Genomic DNA, 23,678 nt, shown 5'->3' with positions numbered 1-23,678 from the left:
TTTATTTTGTGTTTCTTAGTAAAAATATTTTATTTTGTGCATCGAGACAATATTTTCTGCCTTTTGTTAATAGCATTTAAAAAATTATTTGTAGAGTATTAAGTACATTTAGCTTTCGAGATTCTCAAAAATATATTTGAAAATTAGAAAAATAAATCTGTTGTGTTTAATGTAAATTCTTCGAAATACAATTATTATTTTTACTTGTAATATCAAAATATTATATTATAAATTTGTTTCTTTTATGTTACTTATTGTTTCCTTAGGGCAGTATTGTAGTAGGGGAAATATAAGAGGTTAACAGATTCGAAATATTTTCAAACATAATAAAAGTCTCAGGTATCAAACAGAATACAATTCTTAGTTTTAGTTAAATGAGTTTACAATGATGTATGCTAACAGATTCAAAGTATTTTAAACATACAGAATACAATTCTTAGTTAAAATTAAGAGGACTTGCATAGTGTGTTACAACCCATGGGTTAAACAAATATATATTGTATACATATATGTACGTATGCGACAACTTGTTAACAATATTAATTCATTGTGCAAAACTTGTTTCGACTAATTCGACAGCAGTCTTATTTAAAAACAAAAGAACGAACTTATAACGAACACAAGACAGGTGATTTTTCACAAATATATGTATATATGTATTATGCAATAGTAAATGTTAATTGCAAATTAGGAAAAAATTGCAATGAATTATGTAAAAATATATATATTATTCATTATTATATATTATATTACATACATCAGCATGCGGCGCGTACAATTTAAGCTCGTCCAAAATCTAATCAGCAAACTACTTGGCTTTTTTTTTTTATTTAATTTTTTATTTTTTATTTTTTTTTTTTGTTAAGTGCCCCCACATAAAATTTCTTTGTTTATACTTTTTGTTCTCTAGTGTTATAAAAAATACTGCAATATATTTATAACATATATTTTGTCTCTAGATTTTTGCTGTTTACATTTGAAATGAAATTTCGTGTTCAGTAAATACCCTTGCAGTAGAATTTTGGTTGGGAATGTTGCATTATTATTTAATTTGTTAACAGATACCCTATACATTATTATACACTCTGCTAGGGTATATTCGCTTCGGATTGCCGAAGTTTTGCATGCTGGAAAGTTGGATTTGCATTTTGAAATATATTTCATTATTTTTTCATTTCATTTCTATACATTTACTAAAAATATATCACAGCTGCATTTCGAGTTAATTTACTTGTTCTCTTCTTCATTTATATGTATATATATATATATATATATATATGTATATATAATATATTCTCGTTTATCGTTTTTTTTCTTTTTGTGTAAAAATGTATAGAAAATTGTGTTTTGCGCATTCTTATTATGTTTTCTTTAGGGTAAAAAAGAAGCTTACGTAAAACAGCAAAAAATTTGGCAACCTAGTTAATATTTAGTCAATGTCTATGAAGACGGAATGCGTTTACGTTTAGTAGATATATATACATACATACATCGACATACATATATATATATATAGTTAGGTATTTATAGTATAGGTAACTAACCGAAGCGTTGATTTAGATGATGCATAGTTGTAGTTATAGTTGTTGTAGTTCTTGTAGTTAAAGTTCAATTGCGGCTAGTTGCTGTTTGCTGTCTGTGATCGTCGCTTACCTGTCTAAATTGCTGTGGGGGCAGCGTGCGCCATTTGTCAGTGCCATTTCGATTTTTGTGTATAGATATCAGCGCGTAAATTTTGCGCAAAACAAATGCCCAGAATCTGTAAGGTATAGAAAATATTATAAGCAAATTCATTCACTGATAAAAATCTGTTACATTAAAAAAAAAAAAACAATAAATAAATAACAAAAACTAAACACCTGAAAGAACATAACACCAATAGCAACCGTGGAAATAATAATTAAATTATGCTCAATCCATTCTTCGCCAGCCTGAACGCAGCCTTTCTCATAAATAATCTTTGAAAGCTCCATGCCCGGCGGCGTACTCTGCAAATAATGAAAATGGCGAAAATCGAATAAATATGAATTAAATAATATAAATAAAAATACGGTGAATAAATAATATTATATAATAATTAAAGAGAGAAAGTTGACTAAAACGAATATGGGCTTACAAGCCCCTTACTGGCTGCCATAAACATATAAATAAAACATGATGCTCTAAAAATAAACAATTTAAGATATAAATATATATACATATATCTCTATATATACATATATGTGTAACTCTTGCTCAGCACCTGCATGATGAGCAGACCAACGACTGTGGCAGCCACACCAATTAAATGCGACTCCAGCCAATCCTCTCCAGCGCGCAAGCATCCGCGCTCATGTATATTTCTATCCACTGGCTGTATGCGTGCATTTCAAATGAATTAAGTCTGAAAATCTGTAGTTAAGCTATATTGTTTTTGCCTCTCAACTTACGTAGCCCTCCTTGCGCACATCGTAGCCGCATTGTTTGTTCTTGATCACCTCCTGCGGTCGCCGGCGACAGCAGGAGAAGGGCACACCACATGCCTCGCGGCTGCCAATCGCAATTGAAGAGCAATTGAAATAGTTATTGCTATCCCAATCCTTCGGCCCATCGATGCCGCAACATTGCAGCCAATCCTCCTGTATCCAATCAATCAGATTCTGTTGATCCGGATCCTCGCGATAGTGCTTGATAAATGCTCGCAGGCCTTCAGTAGCTTGATCCTTGATCTAAAGATAAAAATATATTTATTCATTAACCGGATGATTTGAGCTCAACTTTAATATCATCATTATAATCATTATAATATTTCAAAATATGTAGCTATAAATAAATACGCTTTAAATGAAATAAGCAAAAGCTCGATTTATAATCAGCTAAGCAACGCATTAAGCGCATGCTTTGTTTACATTCAGTAGCCTCAATTCAGCTTTCCCCACTAATTAGTATGCAGCATACCACGCGCAAATGTTAACAACTTACCCAGCCTTTGTCCTTGAGCACAAACGCGAGCCCGCAAAAACCAATCTCACTTAACAACAGAACGCTCAGAAATATGGCATACTGTAAATAAATAATGTATAATGCGTATACATATATAGTATATATTGGGCAGGCAGTATTTTGTATAACTTACGGCGCTCAGCAGACACGTATTTTCTCGCAGTGCACCCACACTGCCCATTAGACCCAACATAAATGTAATGGTGCCCAGTATGATGAGAACAAAGGCGGGATCTAAGGCAATAAATGTTAGCTTGCTAATATTGCGAAACATATCCTTTTCAGTCCAGGCCCAAATGCCAACGGAGAGCACCACAAGTGCGGTCAGCCAGATGATAACATTGCTGGTAAAGAGCAAATATTTGAGGCAGCAACTGATTTCACTTGTTTCGCGACGATATTTGCGCACTGCGGGCATTTTTCCGAGAGTTGATGGTGGCGGCGGCGGCAACAGCAACAGCTCGTCTGGATGATGTTCCCTAATTGCTACGGAATGATTATGCTTCTATTATACACTATTACTAATGACTGGGTATTTTTGTTATTTTTTGTTTAATTTTAATTTTACTAGAAAAGCTGTGTTTACCAGCCACAGATTTTCGACTTAGCAATTGTGCGACACGAACAGAAAATAAGAAAATCTGTAGGTTAGTACGAGAGGCATGATAGTTGTTAGCCTTTTCGAGTGTCTGTTATTAACATCACAAGCTTTAAAGTTGCCACTGTTTGGCGATGAGCGTTGCCAGACTGCTGTTTGGTAATGTAAAAATTCATACGGGCTTCTAGATTTTTTAGTAGAGTCTGTACAGAATACTTACTCCACCAGCTAACGGCACTACTCCTCACTTAACAGACGTATCTAATGTAAGCAGCTCAAATCGTTTGCACAGTTCACATATTTGTCTTCGCTCTTAACAGCATAGACTCACTCCCCCATTTAAGTTACTCTTTACATTGACTTTGGTATTTTCTGTATGTGCTGTTGTAGCACTCCGGTATTTAATTGAATACAAGTGATAGCCACACTGATTTTCATCGTCGTGTGCAGTTGAAAAGGCAGTAGAAAAGATCAGTACCAAGGAAAATAAATATAACAATTAAATACCAAATAGAATTGATTAAGTGCTGTGTGCGTGGACATATGAGATATTTTGGGCAAGTGCACGCATACAAACAGCGTGCTCGGCCCCATTACCTATGACGACAGTGAGTTTAGTTTTTCTTTCACTTCTACCCTCTGTGTATGCGTGTGCGTGTGTGAGTTTCGCTGATGGCTGAAGCAGAAAATGTTTAATTAGCAGACGAAATATGGACAAAACACATACATATATAATACGCCATGCCCAAAACGTTGCAACAAATCAAGCGAAACTTAATTTTAATCTATAGTGTGCTCTGAAAAAGACAGTTGGAATCAACCCCCCGCGTTTTAATCAAAGAAAAAAACTTGTATGTGTGCGGTTGCTGCTGCTGCTACTTCACCACTGTTAGCAGCAAAGTCAAAAAGTAAAGAAAAAATTATTAAAAAGTGAAAATATAGTTATTATGAAAAACGCCTGATACAATATTCTTCGTGAACTTTCTGTGAATTTTTTATAAGCTCTCACACATTGACAAAAAAAAAGAAGCAGCCACAGCAGCAGCACCAACTATGTAAAGTGCGTTCTCAGCCTTTGGTCGCCATCATAGCAGAGACGTTGCCGTCGACGTCGCTGCTTGCCTCCTGTGCGTGTGTGTGTGTCTAGCGCAGTTAATCCCTACAAATATTGTGATCCCACGCTTGAATATCAATTTCAATTACAGGCCACTCAAATAATTATGCAAAGTGTAAAATTTCATTTTTTTAAAAAGTACAGTGTTGCATTCATACACACATACACACATTGATGTATGCTCAAGCATACATACATATATTATACATACATACAAATAAAAACATTTCAATGTGCAATATGGTGGACAGTGCGTAAAAATCACAACGTCGACGGCGACGTCAACGTCTACATTTGTTAACTGCTTACTATTTTTGTAGTAGACATGGCTGATGTTGTTGCTGCTGTTTCTGCTGTTGTTACTGGGCTTGGTTGGCAACGGAAAACAGTTTTTAGCGCAGATGCAGCTAAACCAAAGTACATTAAATCAATTGCATTTGACAAAGTAAAACGATTTTCAGTGCTAATTTTGCTAAGCATACGAGATATACCAACATACGTATATACATACATATTTATGTATGTATAGAGAAATGCTATTGTGTGTTTCTATACGTATATTGTATACCTGTGCGCACTTGTGACTGTGTGCGTGTGTGTGTGTGTGTAAGTGTAAGTAAGTTTGCGTATATGTGTTTGTGTTCGACTGAAAATGGAAATTATATAAACCCCTTTTTTGAGTGCGTGAGGCGCTTGAGATTAAAACAGCATGCGGTTCTTGGGCTTTAATTATTTCCACCAAAACTCACACACACATACACGCATACACTAACCTAACGATCAATATGGCAACATAGGTTGACGAAAAACGTTGCCAACTTTGTCAAGACTTTGTGAAATTCTCATCGTTGGCAAGCAAGCCCGCAGCGTTAACATTTTACCAATCAATAATTTGCAAACGTCAATTAAAGCAAAAATTTTGTGGCTAAAGACATATAGAAAAGAAAATATTTAAAAACAAACGCTCAAAGCATACGCACTCACGCCGCTGCCCGTGTCATCATCAATTCTTACATATGTACGTATGTATGAATGTACATTGAAAAACGGTACTCTCATTGCTCTCACACGGAGAGATAGAGTGTGGCTGCCCATCTGTGTGTCTGTCGTCTGCCTGTCCGCTGTGATCAAAGAACCACTCATACTCAAAATTTGTTCGCTCACTCAGTTACTCCCTTGGGTTCTGCATTGACGTTGTCGTTCCTTTAGATTGGGCTGGGTGGTGGCGGCGTCGCCCCACTTTTTGTGTGTCGTGTGTGTGTGTGAGTGTAAATTGTAACAACAACCACCAAAGGCAAAGCTTTTTGCTCAGCGAATACTGCCGCGGCTTCCTTTTGTCTATTTGGACGCCGCTGCTGCTGCTGCAAAAAAAAGAAAAAAGCCTCAACCGGAACTTTAACATCGCTGCCGGCGTCGATGCCGACACCGACGTTTTTCAATATGGCTTCTTTAAGCATTTCAATTTCATCGCACAATAAATATAAACATTTTGTGGCTGAGTAGTTTTGCCTGGAAATACGCAATTAATGCTGGAAAGTAAGAGCTTTTCCAGCTGCAGTACCAGCTAAACTAACGGTTCGTGTGCGAGCGCTCCGCAGAACAAATGGTTTTAGAATTTTACACACAAATATATATTTGTATGTATGTAAACAGCCATATATACATACATATTGAATGTGTAAATTTTGTTGCTATCGGTCGTTATGTTATACATACACACAAAAGTAATGATATGTGTACATATAAATATGCATAAATAATGTAGATGTACATATTTAAATGTATGTACATAAGTAAATTTTGTGCGCTCCATTTTTCTATGCAACAAATTCATTTTTCCTGTTGCTCGATTTTAGTATGCGCCACACATACACACAATTTATGTGTTATGGAAAGTAAAGAAGAAAAAAGCACTCCTGTTGGCATTGCTGTGTATTGTGCTTGTATGTTTGTGTTAGTGAACAAAACAGAATTGCAAAATAAAAACATAACATGCCAAATGTTGTTTGTGCGTTACCAACACTGCAACACTGCGCTGCATCCGTGTTAACTCCCACTCGCACATTCGTTTCGCTCACTGCTTATTACTCTCTTTAGCTCTCTCCGTGTCACTCTCTCTCTCCCGACAGACAGTCGTAAGCTCAAAACCACCCCCACCCCTTGCACCCATAGTTGGCGATAGGCGTTCTTTGATCACGTAGACGAGTTTAGTTTGTTTGTCATTTATGTGGGGATGTGTGTGCCATTTATTTGCGCTTCGCCTTCCACCCGGTCAAACAGTGGGAAACAGTGCACAGGTGTATGAGTGTGTGTGTTCCTACATTATTCAAAACAGTTTTTTATGATATGAAATTTTCTTCACTTATCGTTTAGTCAATGTTATATTGATGAAACTTTTGCGCAAACAAAATTTATTGCTTCGTTTATTGTGTTTAAATAGAATTTATTTAGATTTTAAATATTTTCTAATTTGATCAGCACTTAGAACACTATACAGACTCATTTCATATTAGTAATATACCAAAAAAAAATAAAAAAGAGAATAAATAAAAAAAATAATATTAAATTGAAAAATTAATTTAAAATAAATATACAATTTTTTGTTGATTGAAAAAAAAAAGAAGATTGTTATTATATTACAACTTTTATAAATTAACAAAAAATTAATTAACTACTTTGCATTTCTAGCCTAATACTTTATATGCAATTCTTTAATTTTTATCTCTTTATTATGGTCAGTGAGGCACTTGAAGGGATTACAATATAATTACATACATACATATTGATTTATTGCAATTATTATTTATTTTTTTATCAACTTGTAAAGTGTTGGCTGATAATTTAATCAAGCATCAGAACGAACTGAGCCAAATACAAATGTGATTGCAGGCGGTGCAATTGCTTGTAAGTGTGCGTTTGTTTTCTGTATCTATATATAGCTGTATATCAATGTGTGAGTGAGTGTAGGTACGTTTGAAGAATAGTCTCCGATTTTAATGCCATACAACCCCCTCGTTTAAACGGCGAGAGACGCTCTCACATACACTAATTCTATAAATGCCGTTTACTGTTTTTGTTTACCTGCCTGCTAGTTCGAGAGGGGTTGTGCGTGATTCGGTGTATATACTTGTATGTGTGTGTGTGTAAATTTCTCTCTCTCTCTCTCACTCTCTCTCTTACACTCTATTACAATTACAACTGTTCACTTGCGTTCGTTCATGCGTTTAAACATATGAAAAAAGGTTGACTGGCTGTTCTTGGCTCAGTGTTGAACAGTGTTGCACTAACACACACTCACAAACACATATATATACACATAGGCACACACTTGTAACTGTGAACTGTGTTCCTCTGCTGGTCACACTTGGCAGTCAGGCCGCAAACTAGAAAATGGCCATGTTTATTGAGATTGTGGATTGTTCAACCCCAAAAATAGAAAAATGGAAACATTATAAATAAATATGTTAGTAACGAAACGTAATGTAAACGGAAGTCAATGAAGTACGTTTACTAATAACTGGGATTTCGAGCGAACAGCAAGTACATAGAACTTAATAGACGCGTTTATTGAAAAAGTAAATCCATATCGACAAACAACAAATTTTTGATCATCAATTGTTAATTGTGGACTAAACGTTGTCTTTCCATACTTATTTGCAGAGCTGAACAAGGTCCAGCAGCCGTTGCAGCAGTTTATTTCGAGACCCCATAAAGTCCCACATGTCCGCCAAAGGTGAGGCGGACAGTTTAGCCGCCAATGGCGGCGGCGGCACTGGAGGCGCCAATAGCAACTCCAATGGCACCGTAACACCGGCGCGACGACTGCGCACCCGCAACTCAACCGGAAGTGGCAGCGAGTCGGCCAAAAAGAATACAAACAACAGCAGCAGCCACAATAATAATAATAATATTAATAACAATAATAGCAGCAGCAACAACAACAACAATAACGAATCGGCTGCAACGGGAAATGACAGTTCAGCCGCATCAATGGGCGGCATATCGATGCCAACAGCATCAGCTGGCGGCGGTGGTGCAAGCTCCGCAGGCGCTCCATTGTCAGGGCCACCCAGCTCCGCGGAACGTCCCATGCCCAGCGTGCCCATGAATCATGCCAGCAGCAGCGTTTCGGCCAGCAAGAAGTACCACAACAGCTGTCCGCATCCAACGCCGACAGTGCACAAGAAATCGTTGCACACAAAGCCCCACAGCAGCAACAAATTCGATCAGGGCAAGAACGAGGAATTCAACTTTGATACACCGCCCGAGTGTCCAGTATTCCGGCCGACGGCGGAGGAGTTCAAGAATCCATTGGCATACATTAGCAAGATTCGGTCCATAGGAGAGAAATGTGGCATTGCCAAGATTCTGCCGCCGGACAAATGGTCGCCGCCATTCGCCGTCGACGTGGACAAGTTGCGTTTTGTGCCGCGCGTGCAACGGCTCAATGAGCTGGAGGCAAAGACGCGCGTCAAATTAAATTTCTTGGATCACATTGCCAAGTTCTGGGAGCTGCAAGGCTCCTCTCTGAAAATCCCAATGGTAGAGCGTAAGGCTCTCGATCTATATACGTTACATCGCATCGTACAGGAGGAGGGTGGCATGGAGCAGACCACCAAGGAGCGCAAATGGGCCAAGGTGGCCAATCGCATGCAGTATCCATCCAGTAAAAGTGTGGGCGCCACACTCAAAGCCCACTACGAGCGTATTTTGCATCCCTTTGAGGTGTACACGTCGGGCAAAGTGTTGGGACCGAATGCGGCCGCTTCTACGGTGGGCGCAACGCCCGTCAAGCTCGAGGATGCGGGCACCGATTACAAGGCCCACGAGATACCCACACGCCAGCAAATTGCGCCGCCCAATGAGAATAATACGCGTCGCTCCAAGCGCTTCGGCAACTCGAATGCCAGCTGCGGCCTAAACACTAAACCAGGCGCCGCCGCTTCCATTACCATTAAAACGGAAACCAAGGAGGATTTCAAACGCGATCTATTGAGCAGCTTTAATGCGGTCAATGCGGGCGCCGCAGCCGGCGCTAATCAATCGGCCGGCTGTGGAGCAGCCACACCAAACACACGCGCCACCCAAAAGAAGGCCACCACAGAGCTGCAGCAACCCCTGATCGATCCACTGATGAAGTACATCTGCCACATCTGCAATCGCGGCGATGTCGAGGAGTCAATGCTGCTGTGCGATGGCTGCGATGATAGCTATCACACCTTCTGTCTGCTACCACCATTGAGCAGCATACCAAAAGGTGAGTTCGAACTCCATTTTGTTTTTATAAATACCCTAAACGTATTGAAAAATGGGGTAACTTCATCCATATCTCTCTTCTCTTCTATTTGCTATGAAAATATAGAAATAATTTGTAATTATTATTATAATTATAATTAGTATTATAAGTCCAGTCAATTTTAAATTAAATTGGAAACTTTTTAAAGTAATTTTTTTGACAAGCGTTCTACTACATTCAATCTATCCTTGTGTAATAATTAATGCATTATTCTTGTCTAAGTTTTTAATCAATTACCTCATGAATAATTTCATATCTTCCCTTATTCCATCCCACCAGGAGAATGGCTTTGTCCGCGTTGCGTTGTGGAGGAGGTGAGCAAGCCGCAGGAAGCATTTGGTTTCGAGCAGGCCGAGCGTGAGTACACTTTGCAGCAATTTGGACAGATGGCCGATCAATTCAAGCAGGAATATTTTCGGAAACCGGTGCACTTGGTGCCCACGGAGCTGGTGGAGCGCGAATTTTGGCGCATTGTATCGTCAATTGATGAGGATGTAACTGTGGAGTATGGCGCTGATTTGCATACAATGGATCACGGCTCGGGTTTTCCCACCAAGAGCTCACATTATTTGTTGCCCGGTGATCAGGAGTATGCCGAGTCTAGCTGGAATTTGAATAATCTGCCGTTGCTAGAGGATTCGATACTGGGCCACATTAATGCGGATATTAGCGGCATGAATGCGCCGTGGATGTATGTGGGCATGTGCTTTGCTGCCTTCTGCTGGCACAACGAGGATCACTGGAGCTATTCGATTAACTATTTGCATTGGGGCGAACCGAAGACCTGGTACGGCGTGCCTGGCTCCTGTGCCGAGCAGTTCGAGGAGACAATGAAGCGTGCTGCGCCCGAGCTATTCGCCTCGCAGCCCGATCTGCTGCATCAGCTGGTCACCATTATGAATCCGAACATATTAATGAACAATGGTGTGCCCGTCTTTCGCACCGATCAGCATGCCGGCGAGTTTGTAATCACCTTTCCGCGCGCCTATCATGCCGGCTTCAATCAGGGCTACAATTTCGCCGAGGCTGTCAATTTTGCTCCGGCGGATTGGCTGAAAATGGGACGCGAGTGCGTCAATCATTATTCAATGTTGCGCCGCTTCTGTGTCTTCTCGCACGACGAGCTCGTCTGCAAGATGGCATTGGAGCCGGCCAAGCTGACCTTTGGCATTGCCACCGCCTGCTACATTGACATGGCCGAGATGGTGGACACCGAGAAGAAACTGCGCAAATCTCTGCTCGAATGGGGCGTTACACGCGCCGAGCGTCGCGCCTTCGAGCTTGTCAACGACGATGAACGCCATTGCCAGGAGTGCAATACGACTTGCTTCCTGTCGGCCGTCGCCTGCGAGTGCAACGATAAGCTGATCGTCTGCCTGCGCCACTACACCGTGCTCTGTGGCTGTGCACCAGAGAAGCATACGCTCATCTATCGCTATACGCTGGACGAGATGCCGCTAATGCTACAAAAGCTGAAGGTGAAGGCGCATAGCTTTGAGCGTTGGCTCTCACGTTGTCGCGACATTGTCGATGCCCATACGCCCACATCGGTCACACTGCAGGAGCTACAGGAGCTCTGCAAAGAAGCGGAGACCAAAAAGTTTCCTTCCTCCCTGCTCATTGATCGACTCAATGCGGCGGCCATCGAGGCAGAGAAATGCGTGACAGTCATTCAGCAGTTGGGTATTAATAAGGTAAGTGTGATTGGTTTGAATAGATAAAGTCAACTTAAATATAATTATTAAGATTAATTATTATTAATTCATAATGTTCATTAGCTAGCTTTCGATTAGATATATATACAATTTATTTTGTCAATTGGAACTGAATGCGTATATCAATTGTGTATAATGTATATTATATAAATGTTAGAGGAAATATTTTCATATTCAGTCAATAGAGTTAGAGATGGGAACGATTTATGTTCGGATTAACAATTATATCAGACTATTGCTAGATCAGAGTCGCGTCTGCATACAGAAATATGTAATATATATTGTTGGATTTATTTAAATATATGTATATTTATTTATTTATTCAATAATTAGGTAACATCAATGATACGAACAGTAAAGATAACAGTAAAGAATTTGTCCAATTAAAGATCTGACAAAATAATTGCTAATACATATTTATTGTATCAATTATTGATCGATTCTAAAATTAGTATTAAATTAAATATTTTTATCCAATTTAGAACTATACAAAATAACAAAGCTATATTATATGAATTACTATTCGTATTACGATCTTTTTCAGTCTATTAAAAAAATTCATATATGAGTATTATTACCTTATTATATCTGATGCTGAATTGTATAAGTTTTTCTAATTTGTTACTGTCCAGATATAGAATATATATCATACAATATATCATATAAGTTCTAGTTAATGTCTATAAATCTAAAATCATCCAATTATGTATGTATTGAAGGTGCGCACCCGTTCCGATCACAATCAGGAGGCAGCCCAATACAAGCTGACCATGGAGGAGCTGGAGCTGTTTGTGCAGGAAATCGACAATTTGTGCTGCATCATCGATGAGGGCGCCTCGGTGCGTGAGCTTCTAGTGCTTGGCCGGCAGTTTGTGGAACGTGCCAATGTCCAGCTGCAGCAGACACTGGAGACGCTGGAGGAGAACGAACTGGAGACGCTGATCAATGAGGGCAGCTCGTTGCGAATTGAGCTGCAGCAGTTGGATCATCTGCAGAAGCGCCTCAAGCAGTGCAAGTGGTACAAACGTTCGCAGGGTTTGCGCGAGACCAGCTCGAAGCTGACCTACAATGATGTGAAGACGCTGCTGCATACGGCAGCCGCTGATCTGGATCCAACCGATCCGTATGTGGATCGTGAGATGCGTAAATTGCAGCAAATTGGAGCGGCGATCGAGGCGTGGGAGTCACAGGCAGCTAAATATTTCCGGCGACTCAATCAACAGCATGAGCTGGCCGAGATCGAGCAGTTTCTGAAGTCCGCCACGGACATCAATGGGCAGGTGCCGTCCCATGGCATACTAAAGGATGCGTTGCGCAAGGCACGCGAATGGCTGCGCTCGGTGGAGCAGCTGCAGCAGAACAATCACGTCACCTATTGTCATACGCTGGAGGCAATGATTGACCGGGGCCTGAGCATACCCATCCAGCTGGAGGAGCTCGGTCGTATGCAGGGCCATTTGAATAGTGCACACCAGTGGAAGGATAATACGGCACGGGCGTTCCTGAAGAAGGACACACACTATACACTGCTAGAGGTGCTGATGCCTCGAGCAGAGCCCATCAACATCGACTCGGATCTCAAGCCGCGTTTCCAAGATGATTTCCTCAAGGACAAGAATCCCGCCGAAATTGTGGCCAGCTTCAAGCATGCCGAGGAGAAGGAGTTGCGTGATATGCGCGAGCTGAGGCGCCGGAATATGGCGAAGAATCCATTGCGCGATGACTTCTGTCTGTGCAAGCTGGAGTTCCGTGGCCTGATGCACAATTGTCAGCTGTGCCGCGACTGGTTCCACGAGGACTGTGTGCCACCGGTGCCCCATGCACTGGTGGCGCAACAGAATGGCAATGGTGTTGCTGGTGGTGCAGTCAATGGTGGAACATCATCATCAGCCAGTCAGCCAGCGCAACCCAAGTGGCTATGTCCGAGCTGTGTGCGCTCGAAGCGTCCACGTTTGGAGACGATTTTGCCGTTGCTGGTGCAGCTGCAGCAGCTGCCGATTCGTCTGCCCGAGGATGAGGCGTTGCGTTGCCTGGCGGAGCGTGCAATGAATTGGCAGGATCGTGCCCGCAAGGCGCTCAGCAGTCCCGATGTGAGCGCCGCCCTGGATGCCATATTGGCCCAACAGCAGAAGCGACGCTCCGAGAGCAGCAATTGTGCCGCCGTGCTGGGCAACATAAGCAGTCCGAGAAAGCCGCGACGATCGCACAATCTGTCCAAGCAAGACACCAACAACACCGGCCGCTCCGAGTCCGACAATGAGGATGGGGACGATGTGGACGACGACGATGATGATGATGAGTGCCGGCTACGCATTGTAGAGGACGGTTATAGCAATGATGAGGACGAGCAGCTGTCGCGATTGGCTCAAGGCAATGCGCAAACCACCAGCACCACCAACAACAGCAGCAACGGCGGCGGCAACACTGATCTCTTGAAGCTGCTGTCCGACAGCGAAATTGAAAATCTGCTCGAGCTTATGATGGAGGGCGATCTGCTGGAGGTGTCGCTGGATGAGACGCAAGAGCTGTGGCGCATACTGGAAACGTTACCGCCCACACCGCTGCAGGCGGAGGCGAAGGCACGAGTGGCGCAGTACTTGCTGCAACATCGTCAGCAGCAGCCAAGTCAGATGACGGGGTCAGCATTGACCAACGCATCCAGTGTAAATAGCGGCGCCGAGGACTCCAACGATAGCCTGCTCGTGCAAAATAGTCCAAGTCCCGGCGCTGGCAGCGGCACAGGCCCAGCGGTGCGCAATAAGAAACGGCGCTCCAACGATGCGAGCAGCGCCAATGTGGCGGTGCCGCGCAAGAAACAGAATACCCCCAAGCAAACGCCGGGCAAGAAGACGCCGGCGGCGGTACGCAAGAGCGACAGCAAGACGAGCAGCTCGCCGGGCGTCGATGCCGATGCGGAGAACAAGCAGGCGAATGGTGGCAATACGACGACGGCGACACCGACGACGACGCCAACGACACCGGGATCGGCGGGAGCGACCACACCCATACCGTCGGCTGGGCAAAAGAAACGGAAACGTACCACAACAACCACAAACAACAACAACAACAATAATAACAACAATAGCAGCAACAACAGCAATGCTGGAGGCGGCGGCGGCACGCCCACAACTGGCAGCAACAACAACAGCAATGCGACAACGGGTGGCGGCCAGAAGAAGCATGCGCAACGCACACAGCAAACGGCCCAGGAGGACGACGAGGAGGAGTGCCGCGCCGAGAATTGCCATAAGCCGACGGGGCGTGAAGTGGACTGGGTGCAATGCGACGGCGGCTGCAACGAATGGTTTCACATGTACTGTGTGGGCCTCAATCGCAGCCAGATTAAGGCCGACGATGATTACATATGCATACGCTGCTCCAAGACGGTCAGCGTGGGCGTGGCCGGCGGCAGTAGCAGCCTTACGGTGACCACAACGACGACCAGCAGCCTGACGCTGAGCACAGGGACGCCGGGCAAGCAGCGAGCAGCGCAGTCAGCGCGGTAGAGAGAGTGGAACAGAGGAGATGAGAGACGCGAAAAGAGCAAACAAGAGGAGGAGAAAGCATGGAACGACGTAGATCGCAAGCAAAAAGAAAACAGCAATTTGACAACGGTTGGCAGCACCTTCGATTAAATGTGCTTGTGATTAATCGATAAACTGCTATCGCAGTGTTTATACACATGTTTATCACACACATACACACATGCATAGGCAGAACGTAACACAGACACACGGATCATAAAGCACACACACCCACACATGCGTTAAACGGTATTTACTAAGTTTTAGTAAAAAAAGTCACTTAAACGTTTTTTGTAGTACATATTTACCAATTATTGCTATAATAACGGTACGCAAAAATCAACAGACACAGACACACTATTGAGAAGCAAACTTTTAAATGAATTTATTCAATTCAACTGTAAAATGCAAAACATATAAACAAATTTTGTTTGTGTAGGTGCGGTACACATTTTTTACGTTCGTTTAACGTTCTCTTATATATTTACTAAATGTAAATATATATAACTATACGTATATATATGTATATATATACATGCATATATATGTATATATATATATTAATTTACCATTACCTGCTACTATTAGTTTTTGTTAATTTAATTTACAGTTTGTGTTCGCTTTAAGTTTTGTGCGACGCGCGCGCGTTTTTTACGTTATTTTATTTTAATTTTTTCATTCAAAGAACAATTTAAAAGAAAACAAAAAGCAAAAAAAATAATCCACTACATTTTACTTCTGTACAGTTTTTCTGTTTACTTAAAGTGAAAAGCCAAGTAAAATTTAATTGTTATTTTATAAATACATATATATATATATATATATATACCATTTATATACATATATATCTTCCATTAACTTGATATGCGATAATTTCTGGACGCGTGGCGCGCTATAATAAATTTTTCTTTTGTATGTTTTATTTGTTTTTTTTTCCCCTATTACAAAACGATTTAATTAAAATTACAATACAGAAAAAATTATACTAAACTTAATATAGCATAAATAATGCACAGATACATCTAGAGAAGAAAACAACAAAAGCAAAAATTTGTTGTCAAATCATTAAAACAAAAAACAAAACAAAAAAAATATTCTATAAGTAAATTGCAGCCCTAATGCTAAGTTTACATTTACAAACAAAATGGAAATATATAAAAAATAAAATAAAATAAAAAAATTTATAAATTTTAATTTAAATTTAGTCTGCTGATTAGAGAACAAGCCACATAAAAAAAAACTACAAAAAAATTGCAAAAACAAATATAACTTCTCAACGTACAACAAAAAGCTTAGACCTATGCGGTAAAAAAAAAAAAAAAGAAAAAAAAATTATAAAAGAAAAAACAGTTTGTAAAATCATTTTTTAAGCGTGTACAAATAATTAACTGGGTTATCAACAGCAAATCCCAAAGTTTAAATGAAGCAAAACATAAAAATTGAAATGAGAAGAGGAACAGCAAGACGACGAAGAAAACAAAAATCCCTAAAATATTAAGGCGCAAAACATTTTATTTAATTAAGCTAAACATTGTACGATTTCTTTAAATAACCCCAAACCAACCACAAACAACAATAACAACAAATCAAACCTTAGAGCCCCCGCCCCGTTTCCACATGAACCCACAATATGTAATTCTATTATACATATAAATAAATTATATATAAATAGTATTTAAAGAAAAAAAAACTGTATGTGTTTTAATTTAATTATAGTACATATTGATAATTGACTAATTTGATGCTGATTAATTAATTGTGTAAGTTATCTGCATTATCTGACCTTGATCGACTTGTTGAATGACCAACGCTTGGCTCAACATGTGCGCCATCTCATTGACAAATAACCCGTTAGTCATAGCCTAACCAGCGTCTGGCAGTTCTATGTGAATGGGGCCCTAAGGCCCCTAGACTAACGGGGAGCACTTGGGCGCAATGATAACAGTAAATACTTGTTATGTGAAAATAGTTATCTATGCTTGTTGTTTGTAAACACTCGCATGATACATACATATATAAAAACACACGCTTATATTTCTCTTCTTCTTGTCATGACAAATATTTCGATAGTGTGCCAAAATAGAAATTGGCTTGAATAAAGAATTAACACCTGCTCTGTTCACGGTCATGAGCAAATGTTGTTCACTGGTTTCCATGGAGATTAACTTGTACAAGTTAAACGCAATGTTTAAAGTAACAGACTTTTCCTTGTAGTGTTGGCTAATGGCAAAATACTGGGAATTTCTTCAGAGCCAAACTAACTGGGAACTCAATATTGGATTAAATCTTATAATATTCAATGTAGACAATATACACAATATCTACTTTGTGGTGACTCATAGTTGACTCACTTCACATCATTTAATGGATTAAATTTTGACTCATTTCATATTTGTTTTATGGCGTCCATATACGTAAGCATAAATTTCTTCCTTAGATTAGACCAATCAGGGGAAGTGTAATCTAGTCTAATTTGCAATAAGGCCAATAAGGAAGAATATAATATTGGGTTCATTGGAGTTTTGTAAATAGTTTTAAATGTGTTTTTTTTTTTTAAATTTTTAATAGATAAATTGCTTTCATTCGCAATGGAAATATGATTCTTAATAGCAATTTCTATATAGCTTTATCTTTTATAGATAGAAGACAAGTTCACTATTTGACTATGATAATTTCGGCTTTTGATCTATTTCCATTGAAATCTCTTGTTTTATATCTTCATAGAATTTTAAATTAATTAAGTTAATCATATAAATATAGATATATAAATAAATTCGTAAAGTCATTCTGCATTTTCGTTGATAATAAATAAGAGATTGCTTGACTATAGCAGTTATATGATTTATGAGTATATATTATATAAATTAGAATGGAACCCACTTTAAACTAGATTCTGGTTTAAGTGGATGACTCAAAACATACTTAACGAATTACGAATTTCAATTTTAAAACGTAAAACTTATCGTAAGGCAAATGAAATATTCAAAATTAACAGAATATTTCTATCGGAATTTCTAGCTAAATAAAAGGGAATAATAAATTTAGATTTATTGATTTCTATAGGAAGTTTTAATTTACTTATTTTTCATAAAAAATGAAAAAAAAATTATAAATAAAATAAATTTCTATACACCCAGATAATCAGACAAATCAATGTCAATGTCGGAATACCCCTTTTTAAAGTTCATTATTAAAATGAAAACTAATTAAATATATTATCTAGTAAACGCAGGAAGTTCTAGATTAACTTTTTTCCCCTCTTTTCATTCACACAAAGCAATAATGAACAACAAATAAATAAGTAATAAATAAATATTTGAGACCCCACTGAGAATCAAAATAAAATGTTTTTTACAGAGTATTCACATCCGAAGGCCCATATGCCATTTAGCCTTAATTGAACCATCCATTTGATATCGTCACAAATTGTTTTTAGAGTCAATCAAATGGCATTTGGTAAGTTTCATTTATTTGCGTTTTTTTATCATTTCTCATTAAGTTTATAAATCGATTAGAAATGGTCAATCAAAGCCGCTCTATACCCATTATACATTCGCTGACGAAGACAAGGTCGATGCGGCTGGGAATGTTATATAGAATCATGTGCTTATCATTTGTTTGTCGTGCTCGATAATCAGTTTTCAAATTGAAAGTCAATCAGGGAAAACGGCAATTCGCGTTGCATGTTTCACATGACACGAATATATAATCAGATAAATTCGAATGTACATATAATTGCCAGTGGAAAAAAAAATGAAGTTGAACAAAACACATTTTCAGAAAATTACATGCTCTCTTTTGGTTTATTACGCATACGAGTATAGTACACAATCGTTATTAAATGTATATATGTATATATAATGTCTAATGCCGCGTGCAGTTGAGTTTACATTAGTTAGGTTTGTATTTGGCTTTTGTTCTTTTGATATTATTAACAAGAGGCTATCAAAAATAGTTGGTACTGTGTGCTGCAACATTCGGCATTAGTTTATAAATATACATATTTAGAAAATACTAAAGCACTACAACATATTAATCTTCTTCTGCTTTGCAATACATACATATTCATATATATATATATATTTGCATATAGCTGGACAAGATTTACAATTATCAATAATTTTTAACATGCCTTCGTTTGCAGTTGTGTGCCGAGGTAACAATAATAGTTTAATAATAGCGCTTAACAATCAATGCTTCACTTCTTCTAGTTTTTAGCCATAAATCAGTTATACAAAAATCTAGGATTTGGCAGGCATATTTAGTGGTAGTTGCGCTTGCACTTGCTTGCCCTCTGAGAAGAGAAATCAAATAAAATATCTACTTAGTTTTAAAGCTAAACACTGAGATTACATAATGCCAGGAAACCGCTAGTAAAATCATTGCAACATTCGCCAATACGAATTGGGTGGGCCCCTCGCCAAGTTTCACCCTAGGATGCCAATCCGCGCTGACGTCGCTTGACGCGCGCATATGGGCCCACAGCCGGATCCATCACGAAATCGTAAAGCACACGCGTCCAGCTGGTGTGCTGTGGCATCGTCTCGTAGAACTCCTTGGCGATGCGTTTCACCTCCGGCAGCCGTGAGCCGGGTACTGACGGAAAATCGTGATGCTCATTGTGATAGCCCACATTGAAGGTGATCCAATTGAGTGGACCGTAATATGAGTATGTCTCAAAGCCCTTAGCAAACATATAGTGCTCCGATATGAAGTGCCCGGCCACCGGATGCAAGCCCATGGCCAATATCGAGCCAAGCAGCAGATATGCCATCGCCTTCCAACCGATGAAATAAACCACAGCCGCATTGAATGTCAGCTGTATGATCGTATTAACTATCTCCAGACGTGTCGGCGGTTTCGGGTTCACCACCAACGGACGGAATATGTAGAAGAACGGCTGCAGGCAGACCCACAAAAATTTTCCAAACGTTGTATCGAATAGTCGCGCCTCCAGCAATGTGGGTATATCCGTATCAATCACTTCATCACCTTGATAACTGTAAGTGAATTAAGAGTTGGGATTGAAGATTAGTGGGATTATACATAACAATTTTATTTAGAAGTTCAATTTGATATAAATTAAAGTAACGGTCTTTGGATTGATTACAAATTGTATTGATCTTTAAACCAATTTAAGAAGAGGTTGAATAAGTATTCAAACTTATTTTAATTTCAGAAGTATTCATATATTTATATTATACATATTCATATTCTTCCTAGAGCACTCTAAGTCTGTCTTGTAATTCTTTAATGCATCGGTTTCATGTCTAGAAGCAATTGAATCCTGAACTAAAATAAATAGGGCTGTTTTCCTGAATTAAAATAATTAAGATAATTTTTTTACTTCTTCATTGGATATAAAATACTACAAATTTTACTACATTTACGTTTTTTTTAGCCTTGTCTCAAATTTGATCTGTAATCTCGAATAATTATTTAACGAACATATTTTTGGCTATCTTTATATACTTTATGTACGTTTTATAAACATGTTTTTGATAATCTCTTAGCTTTCTATCTAGAATTTATCTAAAATGTATTATATAAATCAGTCAGTTGCTGTCTCTTAAACAACGCGTAAAACAATTGAAAATTGACGTTCTAATTATGATTGATGTGGGGAAACTACGGCGCATGGTAACAACTTTATATGAAGTACTATCTTTCAATTATGTATGTCATTAGTATTATTAAATGAACCCATTAGAATTCCGAAAATTGTGAAGACTCAAGTGGTTGCTTTTTCCAGGAAGTTGTAAGAAATCTTATAGTACTAGAATAGCATAGAATATGAAATATGTCTTGGATTCACTGAAAAATGTTTGCTTTAAAGCTAGATTTCTAGTTTCTTGCTTTATCAGTGGGATGTAGGGCCATAAACAAGGCATTCAAGTAACTAATAGATTAGATAAACGCGACCCACTAATTATTAACACCTGGCTGCCAGACGTACGTGAGCCACTATGATTCGCCATGTGACTCAATTTGGGGTTATCAAAGAATAAAACAAGTAAGAAAGCTCTAGTCGAGACTGCTCGACTAGGGGATACCCTGAACCCTCTAAGCTGATATTCTACTCATTCTGCAATTCTTTTATGCATACAAACGCACGTATAATCACGAGCTCTGCTGACTGCGCAGTTAGCTGCGACTGTGCTTGGGCTGCGCTGCAGTGCACTGCAGTGTGGGCAATATTATGATAATTTAATTGTTGAATCATATCATTTGTAGACATACAATCTTAATGAAACTTCAGAGCATAATCATATGCTTAATATGTGTGTACATTCCAAAGCACAAGTCTCTAGTACTTGAAATGCGCTTTTTACAAATTGGGGGCGTGGTATCCAAAATCTGTAAATTACAAAATCTTTGTATCGATCAACTCTATATACACAGTAAATCTGAAGTCTCTAGGTCTAAAAGGGTTCAAATTAGGCTGAAAAAGTGAAATTAATTTTTCGATTATTCTCTTATGGGGTCTGCCACGCCTCCTTCTGCCCGTCACATACTTTTTCACAAAACCATTATACCCTGATTGCCCATTTTCAATGGGTTCAGGGTATAAAAAAAAATTCAACGTATGTGAATTATGAGCTGGACAATGGTCAGATTAGCGGTGTTAAAAAAAAAATCAATTTTAAAAACAGCTTAGTCATTAAAAATAATAAATAATATTTTTGATTTGATGTTCATAAAATTCAAATGTCCGTTAAATAATTTATGGTTTTACATCAAAATGTTAATAACAGAGAAATATCAAATGAAAAGTTTTCAAAGAGTTAACATAATCATATAAGGCAATTCCTCTGTAACTTAACAGTGAAGAATTATGGAAATATGTACTTAAGATTTAAGTTTATAGCAGATAAGGCGACCTTCAAAGTAGATTCTATAAAAAAAAGTAGAATGTAGTCTGATTATATAGACAAGAAAAAGAATTTTTATATTTCTGAAGTGCTTGGCAAATAAATCAATTACTGCATTGTCGATGAATTGGCGTTTGACCGGCTTGCCGAAGTGCCGGCATAAATTGCACACCAAAACCAAACACAGCACAGCGAATGACTCAGATGCGGGTACGAAGCAAACACAAACTTTTCCACTTGAGTTCCAAGCATATAAACAAACAAATAAATAAATAATAAAGTGTGACTGGGTACGTGACCAATTGGAAACGTTATTCAATTACGTAGCTTCTGATATGCATAAAATACTTAAACCATATAAACTTTCAAATCTTATCGCAATTATTAACGTGCATATCGGCATATACGCGAATCCCCTTCAATTAGATTGTATTTGCTGTTGACTCACAAATGTCGCTGTTTTGAAGGGAAATATAATTTCAAACACTTTGCATAGTATTATTACAGCTATTTCCCTGAACCTATACTTAAACTAGCTGATTAGCTATTGAGCAAGAGAAAGAGAAAGAAAAAGGGAGAGCGTGAATGGGAAGGGAAATTTTTATTGTTTTTGGTAGTGTTGCAAAACGCCCCTGCCGGTCTAGTTTGTGTGTGGGCAATCTTCTAAAGGCGACGCCCCAAAAACAAATACATATGAGCAGAGATTTTAATTTCCTATATATACATATATGTATAGGAGACAGCCGGCACATAGCGCACAGAGCGCATGAGTCTGTGTCTGTATATATGTATATACATGTACACATAACGTCATCAAATCAACAGTCGTCGTTCCAGCTTACCGATGATGCTCCAAGTGATATTTTTTGAACGAAATGCTCATGGGCAGTCCTATAGGCAAATTGCAAAAGAAGCCAAAAATTCGATTGTGCATGGGCCGGCTGTGGCCAAATGCCAAATTGTGGGATATTTCGTGCACGGCCAGCATTAGCGAATGATTCAGAATGCCGCCAAAGCAATAGGCTAATGCTAGGAGCCACGGCCACGACAGGTCCTTGACAATGAACAGGGCCAGAATTTGGGTCAGTACCATCGCGCCGGCTATCCATTTAAAGTTGGGATCGTGGCCAAAGAGTTTCTTGATTTGCGGATATTTCTCGAGTATAATTTTGCGACGCGAAGCATGCGGCTCTTCCGTATAAACCCATTCGAAATCATTGCGCGACACTTTTTGTCCCATTTTAATTTTGAGTTATGGATTTAGTAATTCCTGCTGTTGCGCTATGTCGATTAGCTGTTATTGTCGTGTTTAATGTCAACTTAATTCAAGCTGATTGTCATTATCGACTGATATATATGTGTAATATTTTCCGTTTAACAGCAGCGGCGGCAACGCGACGTTCGCAAACTGAGAACTGTAAATGAAGCCACACTAGAAACAATTCAGAGCAGACACCTGCATACAAATTAGTGTTGCTAAACATCACATAAATGCTTTTCGAAATTTATCGATAACAGAATTCAATTTGCTGACAGCGCTGCCAACCCACTGCAATCAGACAACTAAAAATTCGGTG

At 39.1% G+C, this 23,678-nt stretch overlaps 3 protein-coding genes across 6 annotated transcripts; 1 reads left to right on the top strand and 2 right to left on the bottom strand.

Annotated features, from left to right (window-relative positions):
- Window positions 1-4: 4 nt before the first annotated feature.
- Window positions 5-3,660, bottom strand: LOC6576732 (tetraspanin-5). 3 transcript variants are annotated; one of them, XM_002002684.3, is made up of 6 exons: window positions 3,116-3,660; window positions 2,962-3,042; window positions 2,430-2,708; window positions 2,243-2,353; window positions 1,860-1,988; window positions 5-1,759 (listed from the first exon to the last, which is right to left on the bottom strand). In XM_002002684.3, the coding sequence occupies exons 1-6, from the start codon at window positions 3,398-3,400 to the stop codon at window positions 1,691-1,693; spliced, it is 954 nt and encodes a 317-aa protein (XP_002002720.1). In that variant the 5' UTR covers window positions 3,401-3,660; the 3' UTR covers window positions 5-1,690. The 3 variants fall into 3 exon arrangements, with proteins under 3 accessions (XP_002002720.1, XP_015020820.1, XP_015020821.1); XM_015165334.3 differs by lacking the exon at window positions 1,860-1,988 and having other exon boundaries at window positions 3,116-3,658; XM_015165335.3 differs by lacking the exon at window positions 2,243-2,353 and having other exon boundaries at window positions 3,116-3,657.
- A 333-nt stretch (window positions 3,661-3,993) lies between these two features.
- On the top strand, window positions 3,994-16,578 carry LOC6576731 (lysine-specific demethylase lid). Of its 2 annotated transcripts, none has more exons than XM_015165332.3 (4): window positions 3,994-4,188; window positions 8,355-9,951; window positions 10,270-11,684; window positions 12,425-16,578. In XM_015165332.3, the coding sequence occupies exons 2-4, from the start codon at window positions 8,415-8,417 to the stop codon at window positions 15,209-15,211; spliced, it is 5,739 nt and encodes a 1,912-aa protein (XP_015020818.1). In that variant the 5' UTR covers window positions 3,994-4,188; window positions 8,355-8,414; the 3' UTR covers window positions 15,212-16,578. The 2 variants fall into 2 exon arrangements, with proteins under 2 accessions (XP_015020818.1, XP_002002719.1); XM_002002683.4 differs by lacking the exon at window positions 3,994-4,188 and adding an exon at window positions 8,061-8,269.
- A 2,424-nt stretch (window positions 16,579-19,002) lies between these two features.
- Window positions 19,003-23,533, bottom strand: LOC6576730 (sphingolipid delta(4)-desaturase DES1). Its single transcript, XM_002002682.4, has 2 exons — window positions 22,944-23,533; window positions 19,003-20,229 (listed from the first exon to the last, which is right to left on the bottom strand). The coding sequence occupies exons 1-2, from the start codon at window positions 23,339-23,341 to the stop codon at window positions 19,662-19,664; spliced, it is 966 nt and encodes a 321-aa protein (XP_002002718.1). The 5' UTR covers window positions 23,342-23,533; the 3' UTR covers window positions 19,003-19,661.
- Between the last annotated feature and the right edge of the window lie 145 nt (window positions 23,534-23,678).

This window comes from Drosophila mojavensis, unplaced genomic scaffold (assembly GCF_018153725.1).
Source record: "Drosophila mojavensis isolate 15081-1352.22 unplaced genomic scaffold, ASM1815372v1 contig_36, whole genome shotgun sequence".
Taxonomy (NCBI): Eukaryota; Metazoa; Arthropoda; class Insecta; order Diptera; family Drosophilidae; genus Drosophila; species Drosophila mojavensis.
The sequence above is the reverse complement of the archived record's forward strand: the minus strand, read 5'-3'. Positions and strand labels throughout refer to the sequence as shown.

Excerpts from the sequence above, each read along its gene's own strand:
- LOC6576730 (XM_002002682.4), bottom strand. The coding sequence starts at position 23,341 with ATGGGACAAAAAGTGTCGCGCAATGATTTCGAATGGGTTTATACGGAA. Across the intron at positions 20,230-22,943 it reads TATCACTTGGAGCATCATCG|TTATCAAGGTGATGAAGTGA; the intron begins GTAAGCTGGAAC and ends ATTCACTTACAG.
- LOC6576731 (XM_015165332.3), top strand. The coding sequence starts at position 8,415 with ATGTCCGCCAAAGGTGAGGCGGACAGTTTAGCCGCCAATGGCGGCGGC. Across the intron at positions 9,952-10,269 it reads ATTGAGCAGCATACCAAAAG|GAGAATGGCTTTGTCCGCGT; the intron begins GTGAGTTCGAAC and ends CCATCCCACCAG. Across the intron at positions 11,685-12,424 it reads AGCAGTTGGGTATTAATAAG|GTGCGCACCCGTTCCGATCA; the intron begins GTAAGTGTGATT and ends TATGTATTGAAG.
- LOC6576732 (XM_002002684.3), bottom strand. The coding sequence starts at position 3,400 with ATGCCCGCAGTGCGCAAATATCGTCGCGAAACAAGTGAAATCAGTTGC. Across the intron at positions 2,354-2,429 it reads ATGTGCGCAAGGAGGGCTAC|CCAGTGGATAGAAATATACA; the intron begins GTAAGTTGAGAG and ends GCACGCATACAG. Across the intron at positions 1,760-1,859 it reads TTGGTGTTATGTTCTTTCAG|ATTCTGGGCATTTGTTTTGC; the intron begins GTGTTTAGTTTT and ends TATACCTTACAG.